The sequence below is a fragment of the Mesoplodon densirostris genome, chromosome 11, assembly GCF_025265405.1.
Source record: "Mesoplodon densirostris isolate mMesDen1 chromosome 11, mMesDen1 primary haplotype, whole genome shotgun sequence".
Taxonomy (NCBI): Eukaryota; Metazoa; Chordata; class Mammalia; order Artiodactyla; family Ziphiidae; genus Mesoplodon; species Mesoplodon densirostris.
Genome location: NC_082671.1, coordinates 37,129,103 through 37,155,371, shown reverse-complemented (window position 1 = coordinate 37,155,371; position 26,269 = coordinate 37,129,103). Strand labels below are relative to the sequence as shown.

Below are 26,269 nucleotides of genomic sequence, written 5' to 3'. Positions count from 1 at the left end.
CCACAGGCACAGAGGAACCTGGCGGTGCCGAACTCCCTTACTTAGGGCTGTAAAGTAGGCGGTTTTTATTCCACGGTGGTCTGTATTTGGGGGAAAGAAAAAAATTCTTCCTCGGGTGAAAGTTTTTATTTTGGAATTGGTCCAAAATAATTTTGGGTGTGATGTGTGAAAATCTCAACCTAATTTTTTTCAGAGCTTTTTGTTATTCAAGGATGAAAAGAGGTACATTTTAAAATGTACTCCACCTTTTAAAACGGACTGTGGTAGTTATGGTGTTCACATAACTCAGAAACAGTCCAGGCTATAAAATTAGGACTTGGCAGAAAGGGAGTTCCCAGGGAGAAGGTTAAATCGAGGTAAATTGAAGGGAGAGTTGGACAGTTGGCTCAACTGTGGAGTTAGGAAGCTATGGGGTCCCCGCGTTGGGCAACCCCTCTACCCTGCGAGCGTTGGAACCCGGGTGCATAGCGCCAGCCAAGGGGAGACTTCGCGTCGCCTCCAGTTTTTCCCGGAGAAAAAAAGCTCAGGAAAGAGGCTGGCGCGCTCCGTGTGCCTGTGTGCACATTGTTTGCACGTGTGCCTGTGTCTGTGAAAGTGCATGTGTTTCTGCGTGCATGTGTGCATGTAAGTGCAAGCGTGTTTGTTTACATGTGTGTTTATGCCTGCATGTGCTGTGGGAGTGTGCACGTGTGTCTAAGTGCACGTGTGTGTGTGGATCTGCGAGCGTGTCTGTGTGTGTGTGTGCGCGCGTGTGTGTGTGTGTGCGCGCGCGCGCGCGACGGGTCGTGCGATCTGCGAGGAAGGCATTCCGACGCAGAACAGGGCGGCGGGGGCCTGCTCCTACTCCTCTTCAGTCGATCCCCACTCCTAGGAAACGAGAACTCTGCCGCGCGTGCAGCCAGACGCTTCCTGCAGAGTGTTGGCTCCGCATCGTGGAGGTGCAGGTAAAGGCCAAGCCCGTAAACGCGGCTCCGGGGGCAGCCACATTTCCGCGCCTTCCTAGGACAGCCGGCCAGGGGCGACCTCGGGCGGCGGGTGGGGCGAGGCCGGCGGCGAGCCGGCCCGGCATCCCCGGCCTGTCCCTTTAACCCCGCCGCCGGGCGAGAGCACGTGAGCGGGGCTCCGGGTGGCACCCGGGCGCCGCCGCCGCGGAGGCAGTTGTATTTCGAACGCTGCCTCTGGCCCACGGCCAGGCGCCTTGGCTCGGCGGTCCGCCTGGCCTCCCTCCTCCTCATACTTTTCCTAGGGCGCAGCCCCCTCCCCTTTATCCGCCTACGATTAGAGGTGGGCACTCCCCCCCCCATCCCGCCGCCCCCTCCCCAAGCGCGCGCGCGCACACACACACATACACACACACATACACACACATACACACATACACACTCTCATCCCGCTTGAATCCTGGGGCAGGAACTCAGAAAACTTCCAGCCCGGGCAGCGCGCGCTTGGTGCAGGACGCAAGAGCAATCAGCCCGTCCCCCTCCGACTCCCCGGTGCCGCTGCCGCCCGCTCCCGCCACCCGAGGAGGCGCGGTGCCACCCACCGCTCCGTCCCCTGCCCGCGCTCAGTGCCCGACCCGATCCCGGCAGAATCTCCCCATCCTCCCTCTGCTTTCCGACTGCCCAAGGCGCTATTTGTTTTCTCTCTCTTTCTCTTTCTTGCTCTGCGAGCGCGGAGCGAGGGGGAAGAGGAGGAGGAATTCTTTCCCCGCCTAACGTTTCAAGGGACACAATTCACTCCAAGTCTCTTCCCTTTCCAAGCCGCTTCCGAAGTGCTCCCGGTGACCGCAACTTCTGATCCCAAACTGAGAGGGGAGCCTCCCAACTTGAAACCCTCTTTTCCTTCTCCTTCGCTCTCCGCCTCCTCTCGCTACCTCCACCGTCACCTCCACCTCCGGCACCCACCCACCCTGCCGCCGCCACCAGCAGCGCCTCCTTCTCTCCTCCTCCTCCCCTCTTCTCTCTTGTTGGCAGCCGCTGGACGTCCGGTGTTGATGGTGGCAGCGGCGGCAGCCTAAGCAGCAGCAGCCCTCGCCGCACGCCAGCTCTCGCCCACCCCGCCTCGTTCTCCAGCCCTACCTCGCAGTCTCCCGAAAGGTGCTGGGCAGATTCGGGGCGGCAGAGGCGAAGCGGCTGCAGCGGCGGTAGGAGCGGCGGCGGCAGCGGTAGCGGCGGCGGGAGGCAGGATGAGCGCACGCGGTGAAGGCGCCGGGCAGCCGTCCACTTCAGCCCAGGGACAACCTGCCGCCCCGGCGCCTCAGAAGAGAGGACGCGGCCGACCCAGGAAGCAGCAGCAAGTCAGTACGCGGGCGGGGTGCGGGCAGCAGCCCACCTCCGCTCCTTCCGCGAGGGCCCCGCGACCCGCGGCCACCCGAGCGCGGGTATCCAGCCGCCGCGCCCGCCGCGCCCGCCGCACGCCGCCGCGGGGGCGAGCCACGGAGTCCCGGCGCGAGTGCGCGGCGGAGCCCCGGGCGCCCGCGCCCCTCTGGGCCGGGAGGTGGGAGCCACGGCGGGCGGGCTGCCGGGTGCGGGCTGGAGGCGGGGTCGGGCGAAGCGCGTCTTCGGACTTTCGCTATTGTGCCCGACCCGAGTGGCGCGGTGTCTCCTGGTGACGGGAAGCGGCCGGGTCCGACAAGCCGGGGCTCGCCAGGCACTTTCCGAGCCGCTTTGCAGTGGCCCGGGGGTTAGGGGTACTCTGGCGGGTCAGGGTTGGAGGGGCTGAAGCCTCGGGGGCCGTAGGCTCTTTCTCCCGCCAACCGGGGCTGCTCGCTGGCCGGGTACTGGCGCGCCGCAGCCGCCCCCTTGGCGCCCTCCCCAAGTTCTCGGTGGCCTGAGACTCGCGCCCTCCCGACAAAGAACTCGTGGGCCCGCCCGGTTCTCTTAGGGCTCTTTAAATGCGGCGCGGCGGCCGCTGCTGAGGTGTCCCAGGAAAGGGGCTGGCTACAGGAGACCCTGGGTCCCCACGGGACAGGATTAAGTAGTTCAGCCAAGGGCGCGGTGGCAAGCAGTGTCCGAGAGGGTGCACGGTAGCTAGGGTCACTTCCTCGCCAGGCGCCCAGTCCCCCTTTTGCCTTGGGTCCCGCGCCTCAGAGCTGCAGACCTGAAACGTCCTTCTCCAGAGCGAGTGGCTGGGGGTTGGGAGGGGGACGATCGAGGGGCGCCCGGGACCCCGCGGAGTGGAGGGTTTTGTCTGCGGATGCAACCAATTAAGCGTGTAGCCTGCGCTTGCGGAGCTGCGCGCAGCGCCCGGGGTGGAGGGGTTTTGTTCGCAGCAATTTCCAAGCCTCCGCGGGCAAGGATGGAGCGGGACTTGTCTATTGAGAACATTTAAACTCCGCTTCCGTGGGGTTTAAAGCTACTTCTTCGTTCTTTAGCCTTAAAGCGCTTCCTTCATGGCAAATAGGCCTATTAGAAAATAATCCTAGAGTCCCAAAGCTGCCCGAGAGCAAGGTGGGGAAGGCGAACAATGTTTGCCTGCCAGTGCGTTTTAGAAAAACTGCTGTACCTTTTTGAAATCCTCAAAGGAAACAAGCCAATCTAGAGGCCCCTGAGTTTTCCCGCTCTGCCCGGGCGACACTTTACATCGCGTTAGGATCCTGTTTTACACCTCCCAGGAAGTCACTGCCCTTCCCCCCCGCTCTTGTTTCCCACACGCCACCCGGCTCACTCTAACTCTACTAATTGCCCCCCACCTCCAAAAAATAATCCAAAAGAAATTGCAGTGGGGTCTGGAGGTGATTGGAGGTTTTACCTTTGAGTTAAGGCAGAGTTCACAAAGAAAGAAAAATGTGTCTCCTATGTGTTTGCTCCGGATGTGCCCACTGGAGCTAGTGGTCCCACAGAAGCTTGCAGGAAACCTTCCTCAGAATCTCTAAATAGGATGCGAATTTTCACTGAAGACTTTTATGCATTTTAAGCTAATTCTCATTTAATAACCGAATCTGAATGAGATGTAAATTGATGATTCACTGGATAAATATTTAGGATCTGGAATATTAATCATCGCATTCTCTTAACCACTCGAGTATTTACTACTTGGCATAGAAGCCGTTTAAAGTTTTGCTAAACCTATTGATAGTTTCAATTTCTCCTTCCCAGACACTCCCATTCCTCCTCACTACCCACCCCCCATCCCTTTTAGTTTTCTTCGGTACACCCCCATAAGAGTTTTCTCAAAAGAAAGTTTTGGAGAAAATATTTATTTTTATCAGAAGACATTTAAATCTAGACTGGAGACCATTCCTACATCTCCAATTGGCAGTGAAGAATTGAAGCAATTACCTAGATAATTCAAGCAAAGCCTCCCACAACAGATTTACCATAATTATTTGGAAATTTTAGGAGGAATGGAGTTATTTTAAGTTGAAGAACTTGGATAATTGCTCCAGTATTTCACTCAGTGTGTTGATTGAATTATAACTGACCTACAATATAGATATATAGAATGATCAAAAGCCACCTTTTTCAATATGGGAGATTGTTGAAATATTTCTGATGTTAGCTTCATATTTCTGTTGTTTAAAATGCTGGTATAGTGGAGAGTAGTATTTGTGTAAAATGCTTATTATTTCTATGCGTTGCCAAATACACAGTCTTGCATATTTTACACCTTAAAATGTATAACTTTCTTTCTAGAACAAGCAACCTTTGAACAGTCAGCCTTTGTTACCTTTTTCGGGTTGAAATAGAATCTAGCTTTCATATGCGAAATAGAATTTCCTCTATGAATTCTTGGATTACAAGTATAGTTATTTCCCCTTTCTGTAAACTCTGTACCATCATCATCCGTTTATGCTTGAACTGAATGTGTTCCAACAGTTCTGTTGAGCAGCACAGGCAGAAAATACAACTATAGAGTCAGGGTCAATTTCTTTCAGCCATTCTTGCCACAGCAGCATTTTTTTTCCCCCCGAAACTAGGAGCCAACCGGTGAGCCCTCTCCTAAGAGACCAAGGGGAAGACCCAAAGGCAGCAAAAACAAGAGTCCCTCCAAAGCAGCTCAAAAGGTGAGATTTCTTACGTCCTCCCAACTTTCTCAACGCCCAGAGGAACCTCCCTGTAATTTTCCTGTTCTAGATCCACACCTAAGGATTTCTCCCAAGTGGGTAACCCAAGACTCACTTCCTACCTTTAATATTGGTGAGATTTTCAAGCAGATACTTAGCATAAAAAGTTCATGAGGATGCTTACACTGCTGTTTTTAAACAATCACCAAATAATAAGAAACTTAAAACGGAGATGGGAGGGGGAGGTGGGGGAGTGGAGAATGAACAATTAAGATTTGCACCAGTTGTGAAATAGTTAAAAACAAATCAAAGCTATAGATTTTGTCTGGTGGTGAAGTTTTTGCAATTTCCTTAAAAAATAATAAAGATTAATTTACTTTGTGCCTATTTACATGATTACTGGAAAACCAAATCCCACTATTAAAGTTAAGTACTTTGCCAAATAGATGATAATTAGAAGTAAATCCAATTATGGAATTCTGGAAAAAAATTTTTACTAATTTTACAACTTTAAATGTGCTAATAAAGTACCTTGTTTGTTTACAATAAACCTGCAATATAATATATCATAATCTCTCAAAAGCCTTTCCACCTCAGGTGATAGAGAAATGTTCTGAATAGGACAATGAGAAATTTTTTAAACAAATATTTGACTCACTTATTGTATATTTTTGGACAGGATAGAACCCAACCAAGTGTAACTTCCAGTGTTTTTCTTTATAAATTTTAAATTGCAGTTTAAAAACTTCATGTTTGGTGGTATTTGAGCTAACAAAGAAGAAATATCTCAGGATCAATGCGTAGACAGAGAAGGGAAGGTGAAGATAAAATTCACATTTTTTAAGCTTTACAAATAAATCAGAAAAAAAGTTTCTATATTTTGTTTGTGGGTTTGTATGCTCGTTAAAAACAAAGGTTCAAAATTCAGAAGTAAATTTTGATATATCTTTACAGTCGATTTGAGTATACCATGTATAGTATTTGTTGAAAATGATTGTATGCTCATCTTTTGAGGATTAATGTTTTGTGTGGTTTTCTCTGTGAGTGTGAGCACTAACCATATTATATTTGATAGTTTTCAGTGTTGTAAACTTCCATAGCAACCAGTGATACATATAAAGTTATTTAGGGAGCAACTATGAGTTCTTCTCTGTTTTATTTTAACAGTCTTGAACAGAGTTGAAAGAGCAGATTTCTAATATATTTAAATATAACTGCTTCTGAGAGTGAAGATTTAATTGTACTCATATTTAATGACTAAACATTGAAGTAGCTCTAAATTATCTTGTCAGTTAAAGGTGCCTGTGTAATCTGATATTACTAATATGAATACTTACTATTTGTTTTTTTACCTGCTTTATTCAATTTAAAAAGAGGGACAATTTAACATAGGGTTTTTTTGTTGCATTAAGTTAATTCTATCTTAATTTTACTCTAATGGAATGGTAAAGAAATATCTTGGTAGCTAGCTGACAAACATTTAAACTATGATGTAATTGCTCTGAAAAATGCATCATAACATCTCCAAGGAAGAAATCTGTAAATCTCATCATAAATAAATTATTTAAAATTCAATACAAAAAAAGCGAAAATGAATTACCTCTCATATTTTACTGTATTACTGTTTTTTTGGAACAAGTAAAAAGGTGCTTCCATCACCTTCTCTTCAGTTTGAAAGTTTGCCACTGACTAGCAAAATCTTTATTGACAAAAGGAAAGTTGAGACTTGTGCCTAATTTACCACCTAAAGCAAAATAACAAAAGGTTGGTCTCTTCCCAAGTAAGGTTTGACTTATTTTTAGTTACTTTGGTGATAGGCATTTATAAATGACCCTTAGGCTATTCATCTTTCTGATAATTCTTCATGTGTATGCACATAGTATTACAACTTCCAAAACAGAAGTAGGCTTTCTTTTTCTGAAAGAAAGTTTTCTCTGAAATCTTTCATTCTTCCAGACAAAATTATTTCACACAATTCTGTTATAAAAGTCCCCTTTCTAATAAAAATGGATACATAGTTTTGCTCAGAACCTGACTGTTATATTTCTTCAGTCTTATAAATTACGCTTCATCTGGAGAAGATAACACTTTGCAAAATAATGAATGACACTGATGAATTGTTCATGGCATGTGTAAACTTAAGGTATTTTCACTTTCGAATCGGTATTTATTGAGTTTGCTACTACCCTATGTAAACATAATTATCAAACATATATTTGTTTATTAAACATATGTTGTATTCTAACAAAACATATTTTTGTTAGGACTTTGAAAAGTAATCTTTTTTAGAAAAAGTTACATTGTTCATAACATGCTAGCCTGACCAAAGTAGAGATGAGAAGTCTTCTATGATTAATAAATTGGGAATTCTCCTGCAAACCGAGACTCACCAAAATGGAAAATATATAACAAAACCTGGTAAGTATATAAGAGAACAGAACTCTAAAATTAGAGGAGATACAGTGTACACTGGGATACTGATGATGTTGTATGTTTAAAATTTCTTGCTGCTTGGAGTTTCTTTACTTCCAAAGTTTGTGTTTGGACCCAGTAACTGGCCTTGGGGCATTTGAAAACAAAACTGCTTGTTGGAAAATTAGCAGTGTGACACTTGACAATGCATGAGGAAAGTTGCAAGACCAAGTGAAGGACTACTAAATTAGCAATCACTTTAATTTCAGGTCATATTCAATACAAAATTGATTTGTGTAATATATAAAACAAACATTTATAAAAACATAATTTGTTATGCCTGGAACTTTTGGAAGAGAAGATAATTATTCTTCACTTTGCTTCTATTCCGTTATGACAAATTCCCATGGATAACCATTATGTAGAAATTCTAGTTATTCCTAAGAACACCAATCTGAGTGCTCAAAATTCATCCCTGAACCAGTTTCATATTGTTATCTTAATAAAAGAAATCAGAAGTTAATGTTTTCCTGAATAAATAATTTATTCGTGTGTGTATGTGTGTATCTGTGTGTGTGTCTTGACCCTTTTATTTATGTCTTAGTTTGAGGTATACCTGTGACCAGTTGGCTCTTAATTTCCTTTTTGCTTTATTTTGTTTTCCTCTCCTGTTTGTGCTGGATGGAAATACTTTGTATTTTCACATTTCTCATGTTTGGAGAGAAGAAAGATATAATCTCCTTTATGTTTAGTTTAGGGTTTTTGTTGTGCCTGTTTAATGAGAGAACACTGGAGGGGTTTCTTTCACTAATTCTCCAGTTTTTAAGGTCACAAGTCAAATTCATCTGTAAGTCAGGCCAATTGTCATTCAGGTACTTTTAGGGAAAAAAAAAATTCTGAGATTGAATTAAATTTTAATAGGAAGAATTGCATATAAAAAAGATCTCAGGTGTGAGATAGCCCTACTTCGTAATATCACAGATTTGCTTGAACTTCCTTTTGACTTTAGGTTGTAGTGAAGAGAAATAGAGAGCAAAGTACAAAATGAAAATACCATCTAGGTAAAGTATACTTCAAATAATGTGTTCAGGCAGACACCTAATTTATATTTTCCGCTTGCCTAAACAAAGAAGACTTGATACAAATTGGATACTATAGAGGAAGATTTGTGCTCCTTTTCTAATCATGTTCCTAGGAAGGTGGTTGATTTTTCACAAATGATTACTAACACCAAGCACAGATATTTTAGGATGAGAGAATGGGTTTTCCTCCCCATTTCAGTTAAATATTAGCACATAGATGCTGAGCAAGGACATGATTTTTTACGGGATATAGTAGGGCGAGCTGAAGAGAGGAACCAAAGGCATCATTATAGGTAAGTCAGGGAAAGATGGTGTTGGCAGTTGTCATACAATTCGAGCCTATGGCTTCTATGTTACTAATATGAGTTATTTTGAGTTCCTCTGTGTTTTTATGGACAAGTAACTTCCACTGGGACTCAGGGCTCTATCTAAGGATACAGATAAATCCAGTCAGGTGGAATTACGTAAAGCCCAATTGTTGTCTCCATTATCTTGGTATTTTAGGCTGTCTTACCTAAACAGTTGACTCTTTTTTTTTTTTTTTTTTTCACTTAACTTTGCCAGAGAGGACCGAGCCTTAATGTATCAGTAAATTCTCTCTCACAATGCCTTTGAGTCATTGTAGATTATGATCCAAATATGGAAGATTCAAATACATTTGAGTTATTTTCTGAAATCACTTTACTTCAAGGAACCCAGAGGTCTCATTCTTTGCCAGTTATTCTTCTGAACTTTTTCATCGAAAGCCCCTCATTACTTTGACTCACTTCCAACTCTGGCTCATTTTTATCTCAAGGTCTCAACAGATCATTTTGCTCAAGAGAACATAACAGATTGGTATTCTGTTGCATTTCAGTTCTTTTTTGAGACTAGATGGATGCTGAAGAGCATTTTATGTCAGTTAAATCATTCAGACCTATCTTATCTTGTTAGCTGACTTTCTGCAGTTTCCAGAGCTCGCTCTGGAACCATATAGCTTGGCACAAGGGTGGAACAATGAATTTTATATCCTAGATTCTGAGATTTTTAGCTCTGAATTTTTATAGGGCCAACCAGGAGAAAAAGGTGAATGGAGAACTGATTCCATTTTAGGCTGCTGCTTTATTATTCTATATTGCTTTAATCCACTGAACAATGCTGAATGGCATCTTCTAAGTGATTTAGCAAGGAGTAGTCACAGCCATTTTTTTCTCCAGGATAATGGAGGGAGCAGTTTGCTCGGAAGGTCATCCTTATGAACTCTTATATCATTGCTATTGATTTTTCTGATTACAAAGGAGGGAGAGGAACAGTTAAAGAGGAGAATCCTAAACTTTGAAAATAACTTTTCCTGTTATTTTGGCCTTGGCTTTAATTTCATGTTTGTATAGGTGAAGACAGGCATGTGTAAATAATGACATGGGAGTTGACAACAAGGACTTCCTTGGGGAAAACGAGCATGAACTACAATGGATGATAGAATTCACTTTTATTTCTTTTTTGGAAAATATGTAGTGATGGCAAACTTGTAATGTCTTCTAAAGACTAAAAATAGTTTCATGTACAGTTTGGAAACCCATAGAACTAGATTAGCAAAAAGGTAAAGTGACAATTACTTAACATTTAATGTGATTGATTAGTCCAGTTGATTTTGATGCCAGTGCACATTGATGCCAGTGTACTCTTTATATTTTTGAAAGAGCTACTAAAAGAAATAAAATGTGACTCTACACTGTTTTTAGATGGCTCCATATGCTCTAAAGTCAGCAGGTCTTAGTCATATATACATATATATGTAAAGATACATGAAAACAAAGCAAGGTACTACTAAGCCCAAGTATTTTTCTAGCTCTTTTGTGTGTGTGTGTATACAGATGCGCTGATTGATTCGGAGTGGGGCATTCTGGTTTTTATGCATTATCACAGGATGATGTGAGCATTTAGAATAGCAAAAAATTAATAGCTATCTAAATTTGACCCAAAAGTCAGAATTAGCTGATGCACTTGATTCCCAATCTCAGCTCTTGTCTATGCCTTTATAGGAAACTTGGAAATATTTTACTTTTAACTACTCATTTGATTTCCACCCTAGAAGTTTTTTTTTTTTAATTTCCCCATGGCTACTTCATTTTGTATGGGACTATCTCCCAGAAGAACAGACCCTTTATTGCCTTGAAATCAGATGGGGTCTCAGTTCCACCACTTAAGAACACGGGCAGATTGCTTAATCGCCCATTTAAACAGGGGAAGTAATAGCTGCCCTACTTAAATAAGATAATGCTCAGAAAATCACTCAGTACTTTGACTGGAAACTTACAAAATTGGGAGGTACTCCTTTTAAGGGTAACATTTTAAAATATGGAGGGAGTTAAGAAATTACATTTGACTACCTACTAAATGCTATAGCTTTTGTCAGGCTTACCTTCCATATACATTAGCTCCTTTAATCCTTTGATGTAGGCATTATGGTCTTCATTTCACAAATGAGAAAACTGTGATTCAGAGATGTAAACTGTGACATGTCTAAGGTTCAGCTCCAGTAAATGGGAGTACCTGGGCTTGAGTTCAAATCTAATTCTAAAGCTTATGATCTTTCCGCTATTATGCGGTGTCAAATATCTTGTAAAGTATTTGCTACAAGGTAGATTATGTTTTCTCCAGTAACCAGAAATGTAGGTTGTAAGTTAGATTTTGAGAAATCTTCAGAGGGCAGTTCTCTACAAGCTTATAAAGGGATTGGCAATATGTGCCTACTGCAACACATTCCCACAGACTTCTGGCCCCCAAATAAACCAGAAGGCTATGACTTTGGAGATCATGGCACATCCAGAAGTTTTTTTATTTGTTAAATGAAGGGGCTGGATGAAATGTCTTCTAAAGCCCTACCAAGCTGTAGAATTCTAAAGGCGAGAGGGAAACAACAGGGAAACACACAGGTGCTATAAACACCAGTGTTTCTTTCTTTCCTTCCTTCCTTCATGCAACAAATATGTAGTGAGCACATCTTATGCACCAGACACTAATGCTAAGCACTGTTTCCAAGATCAAGAGTTCTATTTGCTAGATGAATTTCCTTTTTTAATTAATTTTTTAGTGCTAATACATTTAAGAGCCTGGAGTACCAAAACTTCTTAGAGAAAGATGTAATTACATTTCCCATTTAATAGTCTCCCCAATCCTCATGAACTTGCTTCTGAAGCATCTTATAAAATTAAATACACAGTTCTGAACTTACACTTTTTTTAAAAGGCAAAAATAAGAATGAAGACAAGCCAGGAGGGAATAACACTTTTAACATATGATCGTTGCAAACGTTAGTATAACAGGGCTGATAATAGTCTGAAATCCAGTTCTTACAAATGCAGAATTCCCACCCTCTCTCCCTACTCCCCCGCCCTGAGATAAGCAGTAAGTACTCAGAATAAGTTATTGTCTGAATTATACATGGGTTTGTAGTGTGGAACCAAATTCCACCCTGGCGGAGGAAAACCAAATATACACTCACACAGTATTGCATATGTTAACATATTAAAAACAAAACAAGCCCCCGAAATGTTTTGTTCGTTTTCTATTGAAACATAATATTCTGAAGAGCATTAAACACAGGGAAAAAAGTTAAAGCCAGTGTTTTCCAATATGTAAAATTCCTGGATCTATGCTGGTTTACAAAGGAAAATCCTAACTGGTTTTGCAGCTTTTGTGAAGTTTGATCAGAATGATTAAATAATGTGGGTTTTAAGGAACAATGAAAACCTCCCAGATCGACGACACACAGCACAGCTAATGTGTTTCTTCTAGATGTCGACTCAGAAGAGGGTTTCAGTTTACATGTAATACTGGCCCCAAGACCAAGGAGCAAGTTTGCTTTTAACAAGTCCAAGTGATAATCGTGATATTTTGCCCTTTAGTTAATGGTGCGAATTTTATTTTTGAATAGACTTTTTGTAAATGGGATGCTCGTTTTTAAGTCCTCTTGTTTGCAGGGCTTTCTCTCTCTATGAGAGATTTGCTTTCTCTAACTTTGAAATGCAGTGTAACCCTCTTAGAAAACAACCCTCTTTTTAACAGACTTTAGATACTCCCGGATCACATCATGGCCCCGGAACATAACCACCATACAGAAAAGCCTGGTGTAGCGCTGTTAGCTTTTAAGATCAGCAATCTCCTACTCTCAACCCCTCCTACCATCCCCATGCCCATTAGAAAGGGTTTCTATCTTCCATGTTTGTATAATTTACTACTGAGTAAACTGTGCAACCTTACAGTTGCTCCTAAAGGGTAAATTAGACACTACTTCTGTATTAGGGAATTTTGTACTCCTATAACTCATGATGTACTAGCCAGAGGGCTTCTTAAAAGCTTCATTCTTAAGGTGATCTATGGGTGTAATGGAATATTTGCATTGATTGAACCTTCTATGAGATTGGACTAACTTAAGGGAAAACTTTCCCTTTAAGAGTTCCATCTGGTTAGGAGTGAAAGAACATTTATTGAGCACCTCATTTTTTTTTTTTTTTTTTTTTTTTTTTTTTTTTCTTTTTGTGGTATGCGGGCCTCTCACTGTTGTGGCCTCTCCCGTTGCGGAGCACAGGCTCCGGATGCGCAGGCCCAGCGGCCATGGCTCACGGGCCCAGCCGCTCCGCGGCATATGGGATCCTCCCAGACCGGGGCACGAACCCGTATCCCCTGCATCGGCAGGCGGACTCTCAACCACTGCGCCACCAGGGAGGCCCTGAGCACCTCATTTATGGCAGCCACTTCAGTCCTCACCGGAGGTGTTATCTCCATTTCACACCTGAAACCAAATTAAGGTTTTCAGGGACCTGCCCAAAGTCATAAAGCTAACATGGCAGAGCAGGGATTTGAATCTAAGCTTTCCAAAGTGGAGTCTCTGTTCCTTTTGAGATCTCCCTCTCTCCCTGAGACAACACTCAGAAAGAGGGTGTGATTCACTGGGCACTCCTGGCTTTCACTTAATTTAACTCATGCCCTTATGACCGAAGGTAAGACAGGACCACTAACCCTTGACAAGAAATGATTCCTTTGTGGAGCCATTCAAAGTAGTAACCCCTACTACTATGATTCAGAGTGCCCAAATCTGACTCTCAGGTGGAGCTGAGTTAGTGACAATTTTCCTTAACTAAAATATCTCCTCATAGCAGCAAATGCATGTAACCTAAAGGGAGGTAGCGTTGTCAGGACGGCGAGAGCCCTGGCTTTAGAGTCCAACAGAACGGGGTTCAAATCCCAGGCCTGCCATTTACCAGCTTTGTGTGTGACCTGAGTTATTCAGCTTGCCTTTCTAAGACTTAATTGCTCGTTTGCAAACTAAGAGAAATAATAACAGCTACCTTACATGGACGGCTGTTGTAAAGATTAAAATAACACATGTGAATGACTTAGCCCAGTGCCTAGGGTATTTTAAATGCTCAATAAATGTGAACTGACATTATAATCATACAAAATTTGAGTTAATTCATGGAACCTGTTAGATAGGTCAGGAAGATATTTGGTGAGAAATCTTGTGACATAAAAATCTTATTTTGTCTATGTACCTGTATCTTTGTATCTCTCTGTGTATCTATCAATCTATCACCTATCTCCATCTATTTTTACCAGATTGAAGGGAGAAAGGAGAGTCTTTGGCAGTGTAGACAGTTATAATAGGTAATTTTAGTATCATTGTACCAAGTACTTGCCGCTAACCCAGGTAACAAAAGTAAAATGCAAAACGAGTTATCCTGGCTCAGGTTACCTGTATTTTTGTGTTTATATAGCCTTGAGATGATTCTCATACACAGAAGAGGATGTACTAAGTTTTCTTTACTCTGAAAATGAAAATTATAAACTTTTTTTTTTTTTTTTTGGCTGTGTTGGGTCTTTGTTGCTGTGCACAGGCTTTCTCTAGTTGCAGTGAGAGGGGGCTACTCTTCGTTGTGGTGTGTGGGCTTCTCATTGCAGTGACTTCTCTTGTTGCAGAGCACAGGCTCTAGGCACGTGGGCTTCAGTAGCTGTGGCACACGGGCTCAGTAGTTGTGGTGCACGGGCTTAGTTGCTCCGCGGCATGTGGGATCTTCCCAGCCCAGGGATCAAACCTGTGTCCCCTGCATTGGCAGGCGGATTCTCAACCACTGCGCCACCAGGGAAGTCCCTATAAACGTGTATTTTTATAGAAAGTGTATGTGATATGTGTGTGTTGGTGTATTTGGGGATTGGAGTAGGGGTGATAAACACAGGGAAATTATAATATTAAAATTTTACTCAAAAGGGAAAAAACCAACTGTGATACCAGAAAAATCATCTGTGAAGTAAAACAATGAGCAAACTGTTAAGGTATTTAGAAATATATTCATGTCAGGTTTGTGTTGAGTGTGCAATTGTTAATAATATACATTGTTTATTAATTATTATTTTTAACATCCCTGGTTTCCATCTCAGAGAAAAACATTGATGATTTCTGCTAGCTTTTTTTTTCTCTCTCTGCTTTGGGTGAACTGATTGACAGGTGTTTGTTTGGGACAAGGAATAGGAAATTAACTATGTAGAAATGTGCTAATATTTGTTTTGTTGAGTTAGAAGCCTATATATTTTCACTCACATTTAGATTTGCTTTTGCCTAACAATGTGGGTAGAAGTGGTTTGTAAATTGTACAGTAATATATCAATGTTAATTTTGGTAATTTTAGTTGTGATATGGAAAGAAAATCATCATTTAAGAAACATTAATTTTCTAAAAGTCTACTTTACATAATTATGGATATGTGGGGATAATTTTTTTTAATTACAGATAGAAATAAGGGCAAAATGGCTTTTAAAAAACATTTTCATGCATTTCAGAGATTACTCCAGGGGAGTCTATTAGGGTGAGGGTTGCATAGATCTCTCTTTGCATCATGCAATGAAAAATGGAGAAGATGAACCTTCAAGGAGAAAGAGATTGTTAAAGCAATCTTAATACCTCATCTGCAAACCAGAACATTCTTACTTGAAATGTGTCCCTTGGTGCAGCACTTATAAGAAATGTCAGGTAGGAAACGATATGACTTCCTTTTTCATTTTGCAGAAAGCAGAAGCCACTGGAGAAAAACGGCCAAGAGGCAGACCTAGGAAATGGGTGAGTAGTAAGATAAAATTTCTGTTCTTTTTTAGTACTGAAAAATTTCTGTTTTTTTTTTTAATAAATGACTTTTATTTTATCGATTACATGAATTTCTAACTTCTGGTGTGATGCATCTTTGAAAGGGTTAAGGCCAGCAGCATATTATCACCACCTCTTACCCTCAGGCTCCAGGAGTTTCCTCAAAACACTTTTCTTTCCTGGGAGTGTCTCCTTTTTCTATCTCTTATCAACATGAAAAGAGTCTCCACTCTTCCTTCAAATGGGGTAACAATGAGATGACTTGTTCCCTGGGTTGAGTAACTAAGGTTAAAGGGTATTATGAAACATTGGAAGTTGATTACAAATGGTGATAAAATTCAGATGAAATGTGTATGAGATAACTTTTTAACTCTTTCTTTTCATTTCTTTTTGTTGTTCCCGGGATGGTTTGGCCTTGGAAATATCTCATTTTCTAGGTGGTTTGTGTTTTCCTTTTCACGTTGCCTTTGTTAGGAAACCAGGTTTTACACACTGATTTTTCTTGCTTCCCTTAGTAGTGATTCTTACATACTGCCGGTGGCTTCCATGCAGGTGTACCTGACCCCATAGGCACACAGATCCTGTATCTTTCTGAGGCCAGAAATTCACTGATCACTGAAGAGCTTTGTTAATTTTACCACTTGAACCTGGTTCTTTATGCTGCTACATTACCCTTCTGGTCTGTCTTTCTCACTGACCGAGGAGAAAAGTCTTAAAAACGAATAAAACCATTTCTCAAGAAAGATGAAGGCATCCTCTCTACCCTGGGTCATCTATGATGGGATCTTTGGCCTTGCTTTTCTCTCTTCCATGGTTCCATCTTCATGCTTCATCTTTTTCTGAAGTGCCTTTGCTGCTCTGCTGGATTGTATTTTCCTGTTAGTTTGCCATTCTTCTCTCCTCCAGAGTTCTGCATCCCTTTCTATTTATACTTTGGTATTGCCTTTCATTCAATTTATTCATCTTGTATTTTTTTCCCTCTGCTCAACATGTGTTGGGATTAGATTTCTTAGCACAAGGAAATGGGGATGATCTTTAGATTAAAAACATCTCAGTGTTACAGTGTAACCTTAAAGTAAGAGCATTTTATTCAACCTTCTGGTCAATAAATGAATTCTCTCCAAACTAACCCACCGGGTAGTGATCATCTAGACTCTGCTTGATTACCTTTAATGTTAGGAAATTCACGTCCTCTTAAGGCTGCCTCTTCTTTTCTGCAAAGCTCTGAACATTAGAAAACACTTCCATCTGACTCCCTGTAACTTCTGCTCACTGTTCCTAGGCCTCCCTCCTGGGAATATACAGAGTAGTTGTTATTACTTTTACTTGTGATAGCTCTTCAGATATTTGAAGGCAATTAACATATACCCTTTGTTCTCTTTTCTGGTTTGAATATCTCTAAGCCTTTCAGCTTTTTCCCATGAAGGAACATTCTTCTTATTCTCCTCTGAGTATGCTTGTTTTTTTGTCTTTTGTAATATGTCACCCAGAACTAAGTATCATATTCCAGGTGTGGGCTCCATAACCAATGGGTTTATTACCTCTCTTGTTAGACATATGGTTCTGGTTACCTATTACTGTTTCATCAACCACCCCAAAACTTAATAATGTAAAAAAAAAGCTCATGGATTCTTTGGGTCAGGAATATGGACAGGGCACAACAGAAAGGCTTGTTTCTGCTTCAGGATGTCTAGGGCCTCAGCTGGGAGGACTCAAGCAGCTGGGGGTTACCTCTCATGCTTGGGGTAGAATTTGGAGGCATCTTTACTCACAGGTCTGGTGCTTTTGCAGAATTGCCTTGAAGTCTGCGTGCATCTGGGGGTGTCCTCTGGAGCACCCACACACATGGCCTTTCTAACATGGTGGTCTCAGGGTGGGAAGTCAGCCTTCTGACATACACTCAGGGGCTCCCAGAGAGGGTGTTTTCCCAAATGAGGAGAAAGCTGCAAGCAAGGCCTTTTTTGACCTAGTGTCAGAAGTCAAAAAGTGCTACTCCATTATACTCTAGTGAGCACAGTGTTGACTAAATTGGTATTGACATACATATCAAATATAGGTCTGCCATTTTCTAAGCATCAGAACTAAAAGGACATTGTATCCCACTGAATTCATCAATAAGAAAAACCTATATAAACTTTCTTATAGGCAACAGAATAGGAAATAGGTAAGTTCTTTGAAGTCATGAGATTAATGTTGCTAAAATGAAATGAAACGCACTGTAAGCAAATACAGTGAGATTTAATCAGCACTCAGCTTCCATCAGTTGTCCCCCAACCCAGCTTTACTGAGATGTAATTGACATCTAACCTTGTGTAAGTTTAAGGAATACAGCGTGTTGATTTGACTTATGTATTGCAAAATGATTACCACAGTGGCATTAGTTAACACCTCCATCATCTCACAAATTACCATTTCTTTTTTTGTGGTGAGAACATCTAAGATCTATTCTCTTAGCAACTTTCAGGTATATAATACTGTATTGTAAACTGTAATCACCATGCTAGATCCCCAGAACTTACCTTATTACTGGGAGTTTGCACCCTTTGACCAATATTTCGTCATTCCCTCCGCACACCCCCACTCCCCCCAAGCCCCTGGCAACCACCATTCTACTGTCTGTTTCTATAAATTTAGTATTTTTAGATTCCACATATTAAGTGATAGACAGTATTTGTCTTTGTCTGACTTATTTCACTTAGCATAATGTCCACAAATTTCATCCATGCAAATGGCAGGACTTCCTTTTTTCTCTGGCTGAGTAATATTCCATTGTATATGTCCACCACATTTCCTTCAGGCACTTATCCGTAGATGGACTCTTAAGTTCCATATCTTGCCTCTTAACTGGTCTTCCTACCTTTCACCTTTTCTACCTTTGGCTCTCCTATGTTTGCCAGTTAACCTGCATAGGGTATAGTCACATCACTGCTCTTCCTAGAAACTTTCTACGGATCCACAGCTGGCCACTGAATTGATTACAACCTTCCCTAGCTCTTCGAAGTCCCCACAGTTTATACCCACCTCCCTTTATGCCTTTATTTTCCACCACTCATCCTCACACAGCCGATGTTTCAGCCAAGCTGGAATAAAATATGTAGTAGTTAAAGGATCTATATGTTTTTATTTTCTCAATGGATTCTTGCTCATTTGCGGGATATCTGGATTCCAGGCACCTGATCTTCATGTTGAATAAGAAGCCCACGTGAAGCACCCACCACAAAATCCCTTGCCTTCCTGGGAATAATTGGGCCATCTTCATTGACCCTCGTGGTTTCTAGTTTTTACTGGCTGTGAGAATGGAAAATATTGTGTAGCTAATTGTTATAAGACCCCGATTTGTTCCCCAAAGAAGAGTTGTTCTACTTAGAAAAGGAAATAGAAGGAAATTGTGTATTTTTTTTCTAGACAGCGTGTTTCCTTTTTGCTTATATATATTCTGTTGGGTAGAGTGTGCAGCCAGTCACAGCAAGGCATTCAGTTCAAGGGCATTCTTTACTGGAAAGCTTGTACTAAAGAAATAAATTATTGCATTTTCCATAGGAAATGAGCCTTGTACTTTACAGTAAGTTCAATTCTTTCCAACAGTGTCATTCACTGATTTCCTTATATTAGAGATATATTTTTGAACTGACAGGATTTACTAGGTACAGGGCTTAAAAGTCAAATTGGTCCCCTTTTATTCTTCTGGGTTGTTTTGTTTTAAAGTTCTTTCGCTTTTAAAAAGAAGTCTTGCACATTTTATGGTGTCATGTAACAGGGCTACAAGAAGATATCTATATTGTAACCCTCTCATCTGATGTGACTGGGATCAGTACTTGGTAGGTTACTCCAAAGTTGATTAACCAAAAGTATGTGGACATAAGAAAGAAGTTTGTGCCAGTCTTGCTTCTGCAGGGGATGGAGTGTTGACTAATCCAGTGAGGACATTAACTAGATTTTGGTTAAGAGCACTTCTCTTATTTACTTTATTCCCCTTTGTTTTTTTTGGTTTTTTTCTGAGTTTGAATCAGATTTCAGATCTATTATTTTGATGAGCTGCTTTGCACTTTCACATTTTTTTGGTGTGGAGGAGGTGAGAGGTAAAGGAAGGAGAGAGAAGTGGGACGTAACTTTTCTACTGGTCTTAGAGTCGGGAGCTCAGGATCTGGATTCAGGTGGCTTGGGTTCAAATTCTGGCCCATCACTTGACTAACTAGAATCTTCAGCAAATTAAAAGCACTTTTAAAAGCACTTTTAAAAATTATTTTAACTGAGGTATAGTTGATGTACAATATTGTATAAGTTTTAGGTGTATAACATAATGATTCACAATTTTTTTTTTTTTTTTTTTTTTTTTTGCGGTATGCGGGCCTCTCACTGTTGTGGCCTCTCCCGTTGCGGAGCACAGGCTCCGGATGCGCAGGCCCAGCGGCCATGGCTCACGGGCCCAGCCGCTCCGCGGCATATGGGATCCTCCCAGACCGGGGCACGAACCCGTATCCCCTGCATCGGCAGGCGGACTCTTAACCACTGCGCCACCAGGGAGGCCCGATTCACAATTTTTAAAGGTTATACTCCATTTATAGTTATTATAAGATATTGGCTATATTCCCTATGTTGTACTATCTATCCTTGTGGCTTACTTATTTTATTCATAGTAGTTTGTACCTCTTAATCCCCTACCCCATCTTGCCCCTCCCCACTTCCCTCTCCCCACTGGTAACCCCTATTTTATTCTCTATATCTGTGAGCCTATTTCTTTTTTTGTTATATTCACTAGTTTTATTTTTTAGATTCCACATATAAGTGATATCATACAGTATTTGTCTTTCTTTATTTCACTTAGCACAATACCCTCCAACACTTCATTCATTTTTATGGCTGAGTGATGTTCCATTGTGTATATATAGGGAGGGGTGTGTGTGTGTGTGTGTGTGTGTGTGTGTGTTTGTATACACCACATCTTCTTAATCCATTCATCTGTTGATGGGCACCTAGGTTCTATATCTTGGCTATAATAAATAATGCTGCTCTGAACATCGGGGTGCATGTATCTTTCTGAATTAGTGTTTTCATTTTTTTCGGATAAATACCCAGGAGTGGAATTGCTGGGTCATACGGTAGTAATGTTTTCAGTTTTAAAGGTCCAATTTCCTCCTCTTTAAGAAGGTGGTAAGAGTGACACATTTCTAATAGCATCGTGTGAGGATTAAATAAGGCAGTGATGCAAAGGGCTTAATAGAAGGCCTGGCACATAGTAAGTGCTCAGTAAATGTTTAACATTATTATTAATTCCACTGTACCCTTTCATGTAGATATCACTGACAGCCTAAACCCTAATAGCTTATAGCTACCTGTAGCTACACATGGAGTGAGGCGACAGTTGTGCATCAAACTCACCGAGTACCCTTGGCGGTATCATTATATCTTCACTATATCTATGGTGAATATCATCAACTTTAAGACTTGCTTATAAATAATACTAAGGTATATTTTTAATCTATTTGTAGTTAAGGAAGATTAGTTATTTATTTATGGCTGCACCGTGCAGCCATAAGTAAATCGAACCAGTGCCCCCTACAGTGGAAGCGTGGAGTCTTAACCACTGGAGCTTCAGGGAAGTTCCCAAGGAAGATAATTTAAATTGCAACTTATAAGCTTTCTAACTGTAGAGGTTCGATGCCATGTGTTGTTCATCAATTTGGAAAGTAGTATTTCTGCTGTGTGCCTCAATAGGCACACGCAAAGATGTTCTGGCCTCTTAGAACCTATAGAGATTTCACTTAGTCAGTCCTTCTGCCAGTTGAAACTAGGCATTTCATATTTATTTGCATCTCTCGATTTGGGCTTTAGAAAGGAGCCCATCACGTCACTGATTTAGCGATGGAAAATATTTGGAAAAAGTTTTAGAGAGTAGAGCTGAGGCTCGAGAAAATACAGCGCAGTAATAACACTGTTAACCTTGTGTATGAAATGCTCCATCCAGATGTTGCTTAGTGAAGCAGCCAGTGCTTCTGGAGGAAAAGAAGGAAGGACAAAATAATAAAGAATAAATCAGTGGGAACCAGAGATGTTTTTAGGTGTTTTGTTTTCAGAATATCTTTATGAGAGAGGAAATTAACAACAGAAGGGAAATACTCCCCAATCTGAATGAATGGTTTGTAAAGAAAAAAAAAAGAAATCATTCTGGAGATACTGAAATTGACCTAGAAATTGATCCAAGGACTAGATGCTGAAGCTTAACTTCAATTGGTCACTAGAAAGTTACTCACAAACCCCAGCTGTTTTCTCAGATTGCTGATTCTCTTTATTTGGTAATGGGGTGTGTGTGGTCTGTTGATTTAAAAATATGCATTTCTATTCCATATCTTTTGGGGGACAGTTCCTTTATTAAAGAACTTGTGATACACAGGAAAGTGATGTAATTTCATTTGTTAGTCAAACATTCTAGATAGGCAACAAGAGCTTTCTGTTTTTCTAAGTTTGTAGAAATCTAGAAACTTATGTGATGATTTTAAAATCAAGTAGGAGGAACTAAATCGGAATAAAACCTGTTACAACTAGACTGGTTGAAACTCTTTGGATTTCTTCTCAAGATCTCAAGCATTAATGTATTGAGGAACCTGGAAATCTAATGTTGAAGTTAAAACATTAGGTTTTCATTTCCATTACTTTTCCCCTCCAGATGTTTGTTACTTTTTTTTTAACTTTTAGCCATTTGTAATTTAACACTTGCTTTGTTTAAACTGAAAATATTTCTTTGATGTTTAGAGAGGAATATCCAATAATGCATATTGCAGATAATTGTAACTTTTTACTGGAGTCAGAGGGAAAGAAATGACTTTGATAGAATATCAAAAACTGTCTACTAATGGAGTGTGTGAAGACAAAACCATTTTCCCTTAGAAACTTGGAAAAACAACATGCTTTAAAAACCGGGAGATGCTTCCTGTAAAGCACATGAGCTTTTGACATATGCTTAATAATTAAAATATAAATTTTCTGATGCTTATAATGTGTTCAATATTGGTAAGCTATATTTTCTGAAACTATCTCCTTTGCAATATTTTGTGATAAAAATGGAGTTTTTTGCAAACCCTAATAGAACTCTGTGAGGAAAAGTGACTTAAGTTGATTTTCTTTTTTTAATAGCTCACTGCAAAATTCCCTAAAATGCTTATATAAAATTGCAAAATTAAATATGAAAACACTAATAAATATATCATACTTAGAAGGCAAGAATTGGATTTGATCATTAGCATTTTAATTTAGTCTCTTTTTTTTTGCTTGTTTCAGTATTGAAGTCCTGTTCTCAATTATTCGGTTAATGATGTCTTTAACAAAGAGGCTGATAACCAGCTCTACTTGGTCATCCAGTTCAGTTTGGTATTACCAGCTTCTACCAGATCCTGACCATTCAGGATTATTCAGACATCGACCTTGGGGTCCACTGCTCAAGTGATGCTACCACAATACCACAATAGCCAGGTGGTCTTATTAAACTATAATCAAGGAAGAATATGTTTTTCTCCCACTTGTGGATGAGTGGCAGATTATAGACAGGAGGCAGTTCAAATAAATGTCCTGTTTCTCGACCCAAATAATCAAATCAGTAAAATCCTGGCCAAGACAGTTATCTCAGTTTCACTCTAATTAAATGACAAGTACTATGAAATTCAGTGACCATTTTATATGACAGTAAATGTATTTAAGACTTTATCCATACTACCATACACATATTTACCTATGTTCCCCCAAATCTGAGTATTTATGGATGGCAGTAAATATTTCTAAAACACTGGAAACCCTCATGTCATATATAAATAAAACTAATATGCCGTATATATATATGTTTTTAACTAGGTAAGATAGGTAAAACTATTACTCCATATTTCAAGAGAACATTTTTGTTCTGTTTTTAAGAGTGGAATCTGTTTTTATTTTAAGATTATTTTTTTTAACCAAGGAATTCTTGATTCTAAACTCTTCCATATTTGACACAGATATTTCACTATTTTTTGGCAAAATTTCAATCCAGCGGGATTTAATCAAGCCTACCGTTTCTTCTCTGGACCTAGATAAAGACTGTTTTGACGAGCTGTGTACCTTTGGGCAGGTCGCTCACTGTGCCCACACTTTTTCTCCTGATAGGAACATTCTATCTATAACTAATGGCTGTCAAGCATTTCGAGTTGTAAAATACAAAACCTTTATTGCTACCACCAGCTCTATTGTCCAGAGACTGATTGTTGAGTTTGTAAAGGATCCAGCCTCCTGTCTCCTTTTTTGTGTTGTTTTCCCTGCTCCCCCCTGCTGCCTGCCCTTTGGCCATTTCACTGCTCATTAGCGCCTCTGCCAGATGGGGGGGCAGACCCAGGAACAGGGGTCAACTCTGGTAAAAGGCTTGGTGGGAAGGAGGCTGAGAGTAATGGCATACATAAGGTTTTCAGATTATCTGTCGATTTGATACATCCAAGCCACCCCCAAACCCTGTCCTTAGGGGTAAATTCAGTGCAGCCATGACACTGAAATTTGTTTTTTGGGGTTTTTTTGAAATTTGTTTTTTAATTCATTATTTATTCATTCTTATAATCAATGTGATTTTAGAAGTAAGACATCTTTTTCAGGATGCTATAGGAAGCAAAGTCTCTTTTTTATATTTCCTTAGTATTAATGAGTGGCTGCAGATCAGGCTTGGTTTAGCAAGGCTTTGCCCTTGTTCAAAGCCAGAAGAATTGCACTGTCTGCTCTTCCATTAGACTCAGGTTGGGGAATGACAGTTCTTTAAATTCTGGCGAATGGAGATTGCCTTATGAAGCGGAAAGTGCCCTGTTGGGGTGTTAAAAGATCATAAAGCTCACCCTAGTTGTACAACCAAGGGAAGCCATGTCATCACTTTGTGCTGTGGTTTCAATGCATTAACCCAGAAAAGGCACTTCGAGTGTCTCTTTGAACATAATATTGTGCAGAAGGCTCAGCATGTACGATGGACACTGTGGATATAGAAGAAACTTAAGCACTTTGGTTCACTTGTTTGTTTGCTTGTCTCTTGCTTGGCTGGACCATTTAAACCCTAGGGCTCCAATTCCGAGACCCTTTGATTTTGTGATTTTCCATTTGTCTAAACATTTTGCTAAAGTCTTCTGGCAATATTATGGATCACGCTCTGTGCTAGGTCCTGGGAATGTAGAGGCTAACAAAATAGGTGGAGGCTGCCTTTGAGGTGCTCACAACCAAACAGGAAACCTGATGCCAGCCTGTTAGATTAACTACTCTGTGCTTCAGATGTTGTGAGGGTAAATTAAATTCCATTTCAAGCATTTTGAGCTTGAAGCTCAAAATTTTGAGCTTGAAGTCAAGCATTTTGACTCAAGAATTTGAGTCCTTCTATAGAAGTGATTATGTTGCTTTCCCAATCCTAATAACTCTCTATATTATTATTTGAATTTAGCTATATATATAATTTATTAATTAGTTGTACTAGTGGGCCTAGAGTTATATCCTCTCATTATCACCATAGCAAATATCCAGGCTAACAGCAGATATATACATGTTTGATTTATCAAAATAGTTCAATTTTATCCAGTTAAGGTAGACTTAAAAAGATAGGTATTAAATTATTAGATACAGGCTCCAAAAAGCAGAGGAGAAATGGAATCAGAACGACGAGGATAATTCTCTTGAGCCGCCATATCAGCATATGTTGATCTTGTTTTTTCTCTTTGTTCATGCTATGTGTGTCAAATAATTTAAAAATCACTAGGTGTTAAAACAACTTGATTGTATACTTTAATGTTTCTGAATCATGCTACCATTTGTGTTTAAAAATTAGCTCTGTGAGGTTAGAGAGCACGTTGCCTTTATCTTTTTTACCCTCAGCACCTAGGATATAGGAAGGAATTCAGCAAAGTGATTCAGAGTTCAGACTGCCTGGGTTCCCTTATCAGCTTATCAAGGCAAGTTGCTCGTTGTTACCAGCCCAGTCTCCCTGTGTGTAAAACAAAGGGTAATAATAGTTCTCATCTCATAGGATTATTTTGTAAGAATTAAATGAGAAGCCATCAAAAATTTTTATTCTTCAAGAGGCAAGCACTCAATAGATCATCGTCATTGATGTTAGTATAGTTTCAGACCCGTAGCTGGGCGTAATAAATGTTTGGTGAATAGAATGACAGTATTTCATTAGTGTGTATAAAGCATGGCCTTTCAGTTTTTGTTTCCAGTAGCGAATGTGGATTTGAATTGCATTCTTTGTCTTTTTTTTTTTAATTGGATGATTTGTATTTTCAAAGAGGCCACACAAGGGTTAAAAGTACAACCTGTAGGCATCAAAGCAGTGTTTATAATAATTTTGAATTCCAGCCTATGCCTTTCCACTTAAGAAGTATGCTGTGAGCCACTATCACCCAGGCCCAATGCAGACTTTGAATGCCTTGCCCTATGTTAATGTTTCCATTCCCTCACTCCTGGAAATAGCATTCTGCTTTCCAAAATAGACTCTAGTGCTGTACCTTAGAAGAATTTTTGTCACAGCTTTGGATCATCAGAAACACAGAAGAGAGCTTTGTTGGCAAAACGTCACAGGATAATTTTCAAAGGTAGTTTCTCATTTTTTTGTATAAAAACTCATTTTAACTGCCTGTCTCCCATTTCCTTTGGTCCTAATTTTTAGTA

General features: G+C 40.6%; 1 protein-coding gene across 3 annotated transcripts in view; it reads left to right on the top strand.

Moving 5' to 3' along the window:
* Nucleotides 1–1,428: 1,428 nt before the first annotated feature.
* HMGA2 (high mobility group AT-hook 2) overlaps nucleotides 1,429–26,269 on the top strand; it is a 140,069-nt gene continuing 115,228 nt past the window's right edge. The window contains exons 1-3 of one of the 3 annotated variants that reach the window (XM_060112432.1): nucleotides 1,429–2,296; nucleotides 4,919–5,005; nucleotides 15,542–15,592. In XM_060112432.1, coding sequence (XP_059968415.1) covers nucleotides 2,186–2,296; nucleotides 4,919–5,005; nucleotides 15,542–15,592 — 249 coding nt within the window. In that variant the 5' untranslated portion in view covers nucleotides 1,429–2,185. The remainder of the gene's footprint in view (nucleotides 2,297–4,918; nucleotides 5,006–15,541; nucleotides 15,593–26,269) is intronic. The other 2 variants (XM_060112434.1, XM_060112431.1) reach the window with 2 other exon arrangements.